Source organism: Tasmannia lanceolata, unplaced genomic scaffold (genome assembly GCF_043159265.1).
Source record: "Tasmannia lanceolata isolate RefF3 unplaced genomic scaffold, GAP_Taslan_0.1 ptg000006l, whole genome shotgun sequence".
In the NCBI taxonomy this organism is placed as follows: domain Eukaryota; kingdom Viridiplantae; phylum Streptophyta; class Magnoliopsida; order Canellales; family Winteraceae; genus Tasmannia; species Tasmannia lanceolata.
The window spans coordinates 7671341-7682212 of record NW_027518683.1 but is presented as its reverse complement, the minus strand read 5'-3'; the positions used below and the strand labels follow the sequence as shown (position 1 = coordinate 7682212).

At 43.5% G+C, this 10872-nt stretch overlaps 1 protein-coding gene across 1 annotated transcript; it reads right to left on the bottom strand.

Moving 5' to 3' along the window:
- Positions 1–2913: 2913 nt before the first annotated feature.
- On the bottom strand, positions 2914–8901 carry LOC143878164 (uncharacterized). Its single transcript, XM_077380469.1, has 3 exons — positions 7496–8901; positions 3213–3270; positions 2914–3117 (listed from the first exon to the last, which is right to left on the bottom strand). The coding sequence occupies exons 1-3, from the start codon at positions 8899–8901 to the stop codon at positions 2914–2916; spliced, it is 1668 nt and encodes a 555-aa protein (XP_077236584.1).
- Positions 8902–10872: the final 1971 nt, after the last annotated feature.

Here is a 10872-nt window from a genome sequence, read left to right as displayed (position 1 = left end):
TCAACATCGGAGGCTCCTCCCAAGTTGAAGACCCCGAATACGTTCGTGAAGAAGTTCCCGACGAAGAAGGGCCTTCACGGAAGAAGTCCAAGGCCAAGGCTGTGGCTGCTGAGGTTGTGGCCAAGTCCTATTTCACTGGGGATAAGGCGAAGAAACTCTGGGACGACGTCGGCACTAGGCGCGTCCTGACCGGTAGGTACATTGATCCCCCTGTCCTTGAAAATTTTGATTTAAAGGCCAAATTTGATGCTCTTCATTGGACACCCATCCTTCACATTAACGAACTCGTTTACCCTCGATTGGTGCGTCTCTTCTATGCCAATCTCACCATTTCCCCTTCCTTCTTCAAAATCGAATCTAAGGTCAAGAAAACTGTCATCAAACTCACCTATCAGACTTTTGCCACAGTATTTGGGATTAGCCATGAGGGCCTCTTACACTATTTTTGGCCGGACGATGGGACGCATGAACTTGATGATATTGATCATGACACTGTCTATGGTCGGATAACACGGCGCTACCACCCTAATATGCCCGTACAATCTGCCGACCTCATTCCGGTTGCGCGCGTGCTCCATAACTTCATGTACCACATCTTCATACCTCGTGGTGGGATGCGTGAAGCCGTAAGACCCTTAGAGGCATATATTATCTACAGCATCCTAGAGGGCCGCCAGCTTTGTCTGCCATATATCATGTTTCGCTTCATGTTTCAGACCCCTGAACGCTACCGATCTTCCTTGCCATATGGCATGATTCTCACCCGTGTCTTCCGGCACTTCGGCATCACCTTGGATGGAGAGATGACCATGACTCCTACTGCCCCGTTTGATGTTCCGACCTTTAACCGCATGGCTCTTAATGAAGCAGCGATTGACATCGATGTTCACGATGGAGGAGGCTACGAAGCTGAGGACCAGGCTGCACCGGCACCTCAGCCTTCAGAAGATACATCTCAGTTCTGCACTCGCCAGGATTTGGCTCACATGCAGGAGGCCATTGAGCGATCCATGGCCTCTCAGTTTCAGCAGTTGTCTACCCATGTCGACTCTGCGATTTCGACTCGCTTCCACACCATGACTTCCCACTTTGATGACCAGTGGGCCGCCTATTATCGCTACATCTCCAGTGGTCAGTGGGGCCAGGCGCCGGGCAGTTCTTCTCATCACCCACCGCCTCCTTCGGAGCAGTAGATGGCTCTAGTTCTCTGATGATGGATCCTGTCTTGTTCAGATTTCTTTTTATATTAGCCTTATCTATATGTTTCTATAGTGTTTGGATTATCAGTTGGTTGTATGGATCATATTTAGGTAGTTGCTTGGATAGTCAGTTGGATCTTTTGGGATGTATTCCGTTTTATATAATTCTGTCACTGTTATGATGTGTCGTGGATGCTATGTCCTTTGAGTGGTTGTATGCACTTTCATTGGCTCACACCTACTCTCTTTCCTTTTGTTCCACCTTTTTTGGTGATGACAAAAGGGGGAGAATATTCGAGCTCCCAAGTCATAATAATATGCATATATTAAGGGGGAGTAAAGCTCTATGCTCCATTTTTTTGGGACATCAATGCCCTTCAAACGAACAAAAAGGTCAATAAATATAGGTTGCGAAATGACAAACTTTTTTTGGCCCTTTCTTAGCAGCAGGGAAAAGCTTTTTGCAAACTTTTTTGCAAAATGACAAACTTTTTGCAAAATGAACAAAAAGGTCAATAATATGCATATATATATATATATATATATATATATATATATATATATATATACAACCAATTTAATTTTCCAGTTCTTGAATTTTCTTACCAGCAGGGAAAAGCTTATTTAAACAATGCTTGCAAGGTACAACTCATTCGAGCTTCAGAAAACTGGGCAGCCTTCAACTATGACAACCCATTCCACCTTAAGAAAACAGGGTTTCCCTAAAAAAATTACAGTATTCCAGTAATTACAGTATACCATTAATTACAGTATAACAAAGAATACAGTATTCCACCTTCAAAAAATTGGGTTTCCCTCATAAAACTGGGCAGCCTTCAACTATGCACACCACTAATTACAGTATACCATTAATTACAGTATAACAAAAAATAGAGTGTAGACACCCCATTTTGACCGTACCCTAATCCCCCGGTTTTCTGCTTGGTCCCCCCCTGCTAATACAAAAAGTAGTTATAAATACACTAGGTTTGGTTGTCCAGGGGAGGAAGAGAGGGTAGGCATATATTTTAAATTGGTGCCCCCTTTCTTGCTCGGGGCAGCCCCCTATAGAGTAAAAGAGTAGCCTTGCATACACTAGAAAGGGCTGCCCATGGAAAGGGAGGGGGGGGCCTACATATATCCTTCCCCATGTTCCTTAAAAGCCGAAATGAATTAGGGTTTTCAAGGGGGGAGGCATTCGATCGATTTCGAGGCAGAAACAAGGGGAAAACCCAAAATCTGCAGAGGAAGAGAGGAGGAAAGAGAGCTGCCATCTCTGGCTGGCCATCACAAATCCCCATCCCCACCACCACTTCTCCACCTCCATTCTCTTCCTTCTTCTTTTTTTCTCCTTCTCCGGCAACTCCCCCTTCTCCGGCAACTCCCTCTTCTCCGGCCATTCCTCACCTCCGGTAAGCCACCGGAACCCAAGCCTCGCCATTATTTCCCCCATTTCCCCTAATATTCGAATCCTACCTACCTTCGTCAGCCAGCACCGCCGCCATCTCCATCGGAATCCGGCACCGCCACCATCCACAACCCCCTTCTTCATCTCCACCGAAGCTTCACCACCTACACCACCATCGTACCGCCTCTGCAATCCCCCCTAAACCCTCAGCCAGCATCTCTGCAAATACCATTAAACCCCTTTCTAATTTCATCAAAACCACCTCTAGCCGGAGCTTCGATCGGCCGCGGCCACCTTCTTCTTCATTTAAACCACCATCAACCTCCACTCAAACCCACTCTGAACCAGAAACCCATATCCATTGTCGCCCATCAAACCCGCTCCAACCATCTCTGCAAATCCGCCACCTCCATCCCACTCCGGCCGGCCAACCCCATTAATTCTGACCAAACCCACTTCATTCCTACCCCCATCTCTACCATCTCCAGCCACCACCCCATTCTCGTTTCTCTGCAAAACCCAAGACCCCAAACCCTCATCCTCCATTTCTCCTCCCTGCTAACCCATTTTTCCAAAGACCTTTGTACTCTCCGGTAATCCCAAACCCAAATCCGGCCGTGCCGCAACCTCTGCTTCCTCTGCTCACCCCCCATTACCGGATCCCTACATAGAGAAAAGAGCAGCAGAAAAATCAAGGGCTGCAAGGAGATGGAGGAGATGAGGACTTGGAAAGAGCTGGATCCGTACATCCTCTTCTAAATCCGGCCATCTTTCCATGGAACCTCGCAATCTCGTATTGAATCCGTTCAACGAGATAGGAAGAGAATGGTTCGAATTAGCAAACCATATTCAGGTAGCATTCCCATCCCTCTCCTATTTTTGGTTCAAAGCTTGTATGGCTGTTCCAATTTTAGTTCTTTTCCCTGATTGGATGGTGTGGGCGTGTAGATCTTATTTAAACTTGCGTGGCTTTGATCCTTGAATTGCATCATAATATCTGATTTAGAATCCCAGTCTCGACCTTGATTTCGGTTTTATGGTTCAATGGTTTACAAATTAATTTGGTAATGCTATGTGTCCCCAAATTGATTTCATTTTAATGCGATGTTATTTACAGAGTTGATTTTTTTTATTTTTTTATTTTTATTTTTATGTTCTATGTGAAACAGAATTGTTTTACACTTGGACAGTAATGTTCAGTCCTATCCAGAGCTTGTACTGATGCATCCCTTGCCTCCATTTCCTCCTTAGATTAATTAGATCTTTGTTGACGGGGAGTGGAACCCATTCATTAACAAAGTGTCTCTGTCCCCTCCAGGGCGATGAAGGCGCTAGCCCAAGCCCATCTTTAGGGGACTCGCTCAATCCAAGTAGCGCTCCCCTCTTTTGTTTAGTAGGCCTACCCAACCTTTTGGATTTCTTTTAACCATATTTAAAAAAAAAAAAGAACCCTTCTCTGGGCAATGATAAGGTTACTTGGAGCCCATCTTTGTGCTTTGTGGCTCACCATTTTTTTTTGCACTTGAATCTGCACAAGTTGATGTCCCCTGTATGCACTGAAATTTTTACTAATTGGAATTATCATAATCTTTTGATATTTCTAATACTCTTCTTATCTTAAGCATTGAGTTAGGTTCTGAAGACAATAATGAATGGACTGTTCAGGTGAGGTTATCTTGAAGCTTATCATACTTATTTTTTTATTTGAATAAATGGTTTAATTGAAGAAGGAAATCAGATGACTACTCTATTCGATGTTATCGACATGAGTACTGTTTGATTTCAAGGCGGTTTGTAGAAATATTATCATGTGTATTATGATATCAGATGATTACTTTAGCATCATCTGATTTCATCCCCATATTGGGGTGGTGTTTGTGGTTGGGCATAGAAGTGTTTGATATTGTTTTTTTTTTGCTTTATTAGGCTATCCAGCGGCTGGTCTGGACTAACTAATGTTGTTTATCATTTTACGATTGCTATAGATTGTGTATTTTTTCTATTGAAAATTCTTCTTTGCTTAGCACTTGATTTATTTTTATAAGAATAGAATGGAATTTGTGATCATCTAGTAGCCTTTTCTTCTCTCTTTGATAGACTAACACAGTCTTATAGATTTCTGTTAAATTTCTTTAGATACTAGAATCCCCTCTCATTGCGAGGGCGATGAAGGCGCTAGCCCAAGCCCATCCTTAGGGGACTTGCTCAGTCCAAGTAGCATACCCCTCCTTTGTATATAGGAGACTTGTCCAGTCTCATTCTCTTGCTTAACCTCCTCTTTGTGTGTCGTTTGGTTTTGGGAGAACACCCTACTCGGCTTGGCAGCATACCCCTACCCTTATGGGTATTGGGTTGCACATTTGTTGCACCCTACGGCTAGGTAGCTGTCCGGCCCGGCTGGGTGTTTCACCTTTGCCAAATATGCACAAGGTCTCTTATTCCTTTTAGACCCGCCCGGTCTCATTCTCTTGCTAAACCTCCTCTTTGTGCGCCGTTTGGTTTTGGGAGAACATCCTACTCGGCTTGGCTTCATACCCCTACCCTTATGGGTATTGGGTCGCACATTTGTTGCACCCTAGGGCTAGGTAGCTGTCCGGCCCGGTTGGGTGTTTTACCTTTGCCAAATATGCACAGGGTCTCTTATTCCTTTTTACGTCATTTGTGTCTCGGAGACAAGCCTTGTCTCCTGTAGAGAGTTTCTCCTTTAGGAGGCTTACCTAGCCTCATGTTAGAATAACCCTTCCTCCTGGCGAGTCTTTGATTCATTTTTACCCCTTTTCTTGGTAGTGTTTTTAGTGAGTCTCTGACTCATTTGTGCTCTTCTTTTTTTAGTGTGTTAGTTAGTAGTTCGCCTTTAGATTTGTTGTCATTCATCCTTGTTTGAGACTAACTCAGTCATATAGAGCCTTCCCTGCTTGGGATCTTAGATTGTTTTCTCTGTTCTTGGGACACTTCTTTACGTGTTGTGGTTTGTCTCTTTGAGACGCTAGTTGCTTATCCGGGGTTTCCCCTTTTGCTTTAGGGCTTTGCCCTAGTTTGTGGTATTACTTGCGTGTTCCCTTTAAGATTGAAAACATTTAAAGGTCTTGAGCATTGGAAAAGCTTCAAAATCCAAAAACATTAGAAATTTAAATCTCAAAAACATTTGAAAACTTTAAAAATATCAAAAACATTTGAAAATATAAAAAACCTTAAAAAATCTTAAGTGTTGAGTGTTTCTTTTAGAAGCGTATTAGGCGAGTTCGATTTTCGAACTACGTTGGCTTGATCCTCTCTCACGAGGTACGTAGTGCAGCTCGGGATCTTCATCCCAAGTCCAGCCAAACTTTGTAAATAAAAATGCTTTAACCCTTCAACTTTAAAACCTTGTTTTTAACAAAAATCTTTCTCTAGAGTTAGGAGTTTGTCCTAGATAGAGAGTTTTAGAGTTAGGAGTTCGTCTTTGATTTGTTGTGTGCTTGTTTGTGTTTGTTTTAGAGTTAGGGGTTTGTCCTAGCTAGGAGTGCCTCCGTCCGGTTAGTTGGCGATTCACATCGCCGACTGATGACTAGGTCTTGGATACGTTAGCAATCCTATTGTTTTCCTTAGGGCACACAGCCTAGTTACACATAGGTTGTAGGAACCACCTGCATTAGCTTAGGGCTAACCTGCATTTAGTTAGGGCATATAGGGTGTCCTAAAATTCACAATTCACTGGAATTTAAATAATCGTACAATAAACTTTAATAACTAGTCCGGTCTTTTAGATCGAGTCTAGGATAGAGGTCTAGGTGTCTTAGGCATCCTAGCTTAGAATAGGTGCGAAGAACTACGTTGCCTTGATTCTCGTGGAGGCGGGGATACGTAGGCTTCTTTGGATGAATACCAGACCATCCGAGGACTCGGGCTAATAATTTAGAGTCTTAGGATTTGTTGGGTAGTTATTGTATTTCTTTTGATGTGTTTTCTTACTTTCTTGTACTGATCTTATACATTTAGCTATAGCTTGCATGTGTTTGCACATCAGAATTTAGACACCCATTAGGTATGTCACTCATAACCTAGCTATGCTTAGGTGACACCTCTTTCATTTATTTTTTGTGTGCTTATTATTTCTATTCTCAGGAAATGCATGCTTAGATAGACGATTCCTGAGGATCGTTCCCATTTCACATGATTTTTGCCCAAAACTCTTCGAGGTTAATAATAAATGGCATAAGAGACCAAGTGTTCGCACTCGGGCGAATTGGGGGCGCTCTTCGGACCTTCTCCATTCGTCATCAGGCACGGACCTTTTGTATCTCTGGTTATCCATTGCAAACAGAGCATTTGTTTTGGTTCCATGGCTTGTCCATGGATGGCGACTCTGAGTTATTTTCGGATATATCTTGGTTTCGAGCCCTGGCTCCGGATCAGGATGTATCTCTTTCCTTTTTATATCGCCACTCATGCTATGCTGTGAGGGTGGCATCCGTTTTCGAGAGTTCCTTGGCAGAGCTCTCTTCCATCGTGGAGATCTTTGAGGATTGCAGGAGGGATCTCGCGTCCCTCGGCGCTCGTCCTCGGATCGGGGACCACATAGAGTATTCCACCTTCAGAAAATTGGGTTTTCCTCAGAAAACTTGCCACCCTTCAACTATGCACACCACTAATTACAGTATACCAAAAAAGGGTTTCCCTCAAGAAATTATTATATACAGCAACTAATTACTGTGCACACTTTCAATTAATCCACTTCTCCTCCTTCATCCAACTGGAGCCTCCAATGCATTCTCCGCGGAATAATTACGTGAAAAAAGGAGCTACACAAGGTACACCCGACCTACAACACCACCACCACACCGAATAAGTATGGAATCGGGGATGTTCTATATTACTTATTGACCTCAATATATTACGTATCATGTACCTATTGAAAACGGGGGCAGAGGATCCAATGGCAGATTCATCAGGGAGTTGTCTCTCCATGGGAGGTTCTCTGCAAGTCCTTTTGTTGTGGCCTAGTTTTCCACAGATCGTACATTTGCGATGCACTCCACTCTGCAATTCGCGGTCAGATCTTCTCGTTCGCGGCCGTCCAGGTGGTCTTTTCGCTATTGGAGGTAATACAGTCTGCAGAGGTTCTGGAGGCAGTTCCCATTGAGTGCGATCTACTGTAGGGTGAAGCACCCCACAGTACGTTTCCCGATACATCTCTATACGAAACCATTTATGGCAATAATCGTACTCATCAAAATCTGTGATGGCAATGGCTGCCATGGCATGTCCGCACGGAAGCCCAAGCGTTTGGAACTCACGACATGTACAGGTTTGTTGCAGCAAGTTTACGACATCATGATGATCACGGGACCTTACTTCAAATTCGTGCACACCTACTCGATAAGCAGTATATCCGTGACCCTGTTCCCTGGCCAGTCCCAAATGTTTTTTTGCATAATGCGTGCACTTTGTTTCCCATTGAAGGCCCATCGCTTGACGTTTCTGTATGTATTCGGAGCTCTTAAAACGAGTCAGCTCCACCGCAGCTGCAATCGGCAATTTTCTGGCATCCTTTAGCACTGCATTGTAACACTCCGATCTATTGGTGGTCAACACATCATATCTTTCCCCCTTGAAGTAGAAACTAGCCCAGTTTTCCTTCGGAATAGCGGCTATCCAGTTGTGTGCATTTTCATTCCTCGCCTTATTTTTTTCCATTGTTTCTATGAAAACACTCTCTCTCAAAGCCCTAGCAGCTCTCCAGAACAATTTCTTAAGTAAAGGGTCTTTGAAGTCGGTGTACAGATTGGCGGCGTGGTGACGCATGCAGTAGCTATGGTTTGCAATAGGCATTACTTTAGGCACTGCTTGCATCAACCCCTTTTGTCGATCGGAGCACAGGGTCAATGCGCCTATCCCCTCAGGCAATACGTGCCACTTCACCAAATAGAGGAACCAGCACCAGCTATCTTCGTTCTCAGTCTCGACAACACCAAAAGCTAACGGAACTAATCCGTTGTTCCCGTCTACCCCAACTGCGATCAGTAAGATTCCAAGATACTTTCCACGTAGATGCGTCCCATCGACCAAAACTATCGATCTGAGTGTCCGTTGGAAAGAACGTATGCTGGGACCAAATGCCCAGAATAAGCGAGCAAATTTATCATCTCCCCCTGGACGTAGATCTCTCGCTCGAAAAACACGCATGTAGGTGCCCGGGTTTGTTCTCATCATCTCAACTATCAGTGCAGGGAGCAAGCGGTACGAGTCCTCCACATTTCCACACTTTATTTCAAGGATGATGTTCATCGCAAGGTGTGCTCTACGGTAGGTCATGGTTATACCCCAGTGCGACTTGATGTACTGTCTTATGATCCTTGTCCCCACATCTTCTGGACGGTCAAATAAGGGTAAGCATGTCTCGGCAACCCATGGGGATGTAGCTAGATGATTATCATTCCTCTTTAAGTGAGATGTACACGTATGGTCGCTCACAAACTTCTTCACTAACACATAAGTCATAAGGCTAATGCCTGATATACGCCACTTGCAACCTGGTTCCTTGCATACAACGGCATACTTCTTGGGAGTTGACCGTGACTTCTTGAACATGAAATCGCTGCCGAATTGCATACTCCTTAACGGCCTTCTTGAACTGCTTCATATTTGGATACATAGCCCCAACAGTTAACTCATCGAACTGAAGATTATCTGCATCTACCTCATCAGCCCCAACATACATGTCGTCTACTTCCAGTGGCCGACTTGTGCCAGCAGGTAGAAATGGCCAACCATTGGCGGTAGGGGGAGCCACTTCTGTTGGCCTAAGATTTTCACCAGAATCTTCGTTCTGATTTTCATTTCCATTATAATTTTCAGGATCATGGGCGGCCTCATCACCCTCCTCATCCTGAACCTCAGCCTCGTCATCATCCTCATCATCATCCTCTGCAGGATCATCATCATTGTCATCTGCAGTTCTAAATTCTTCGAAATCACAACCGAAGACATGAAAATCATCCTCCAAAACGTTAATATGCTCCAACGGTACATCTGCATCATTCCCGGGGACAATGATATCTTCGGAGGTAGGGTTCTCATACATATCGTCCGAGAAGTTTTCATTTAGGTCAACTCGTACCCTACACAGTTCAACAATATAAAATTAGGATAGTAGATTGAGTACTTCAATATAAATAAAATTGTACAAGACATACCTTGAACTAAATTGTGCCGAGTCACCTCCTATGCTTGTATTACCCAATTCTGTTTCATATTCTCTTTCTAAGTCTACTTCAAAACGAGAGTCGGGAGTGACAGTTACTCGTTCCGATGGATATCTTAGGTGTGGAATCGGTGGAACAGAAGTAGGAGGTATGCATGCATTATGAGAGGGATTTTGAGAGGGAATCGGTGGTACAGAAGTCAAACGTATGGGCAGGTTATGAGAGGGATTTCGAGGTGAAAAGGAAGTACAAGGTATGACATTGTTTGTGGGCAGAATTGAAGAATAAGATGAATTTAGGCCATTGTCAATTTTTGTTATGTATAGCATCACAGAGTTGAAATTATCTTTCTCAACCACCTTAACCAACGATTGGAAGATTTCATCGCTATCGACGTCGATTAGAGTGCTTATATATGGATCAACAACATATCGACATTTGATGGATACAGACACCCGTCCTCCAATACTCCCAATTCGACTGTGGATTAGAGCCTCCAATTCTTTAAGATTCATTCGGGGACTTACCAATAACAATTTCTTACTCCCACCAACATATTCCCAATTAACTTCATCCTTCAGTATGCCATCATAGTGTAACAGTAGAGAAAGCATTGTGCGTGCCAGTTTACGAAGACCTGCAAAGGGCAGACAAGATATGATAAGAACCAGTACGTAAAGGGGGCTTCTCAAGGCGAATAAGTAGAGGCCGACATAAGCAAAACCTTCGGAGGCACACGTTCAAAGAAGAAAATATGACCTTCCTGATTGAAAACTTGTCTGCAAAAGGAGTATATGATATGGTTAAGACTTAAACATGAGAAGAAGATGACAACATATTTTTTCTCAGTACATTTAATACCAGACTGAAGCATGGAAATAAATTAACATAAGTGAACATTGCATTTCAAGTATACAGGTCACAGTACGAAATCTAGTTTAAAGACGAAATCTACGAGAAATTAGTTTAACATGTTACATCCGGCAAGGATATAATATTTTCTTAATTAAATTACAGCAGAAGGGATTATGGGCCCTCAAATGGGGTAGAAGAAGTACCCTCGGAGGGTCCATCAAATCCA

Excerpts from the sequence above, each read along its gene's own strand:
- LOC143878164 (XM_077380469.1), bottom strand. The coding sequence starts at position 8,901 with ATGACCTACCGTAGAGCACACCTTGCGATGAACATCATCCTTGAAATA. Across the intron at positions 3,271-7,495 it reads TCTGCCCCCGTTTTCAATAG|GGATCCGGTAATGGGGGGTG; the intron begins GTACATGATACG and ends TTCTCTATGTAG. Across the intron at positions 3,118-3,212 it reads TGCGGCACGGCCGGATTTGG|AGAAACGAGAATGGGGTGGT; the intron begins GTTTGGGATTAC and ends TGGGTTTTGCAG.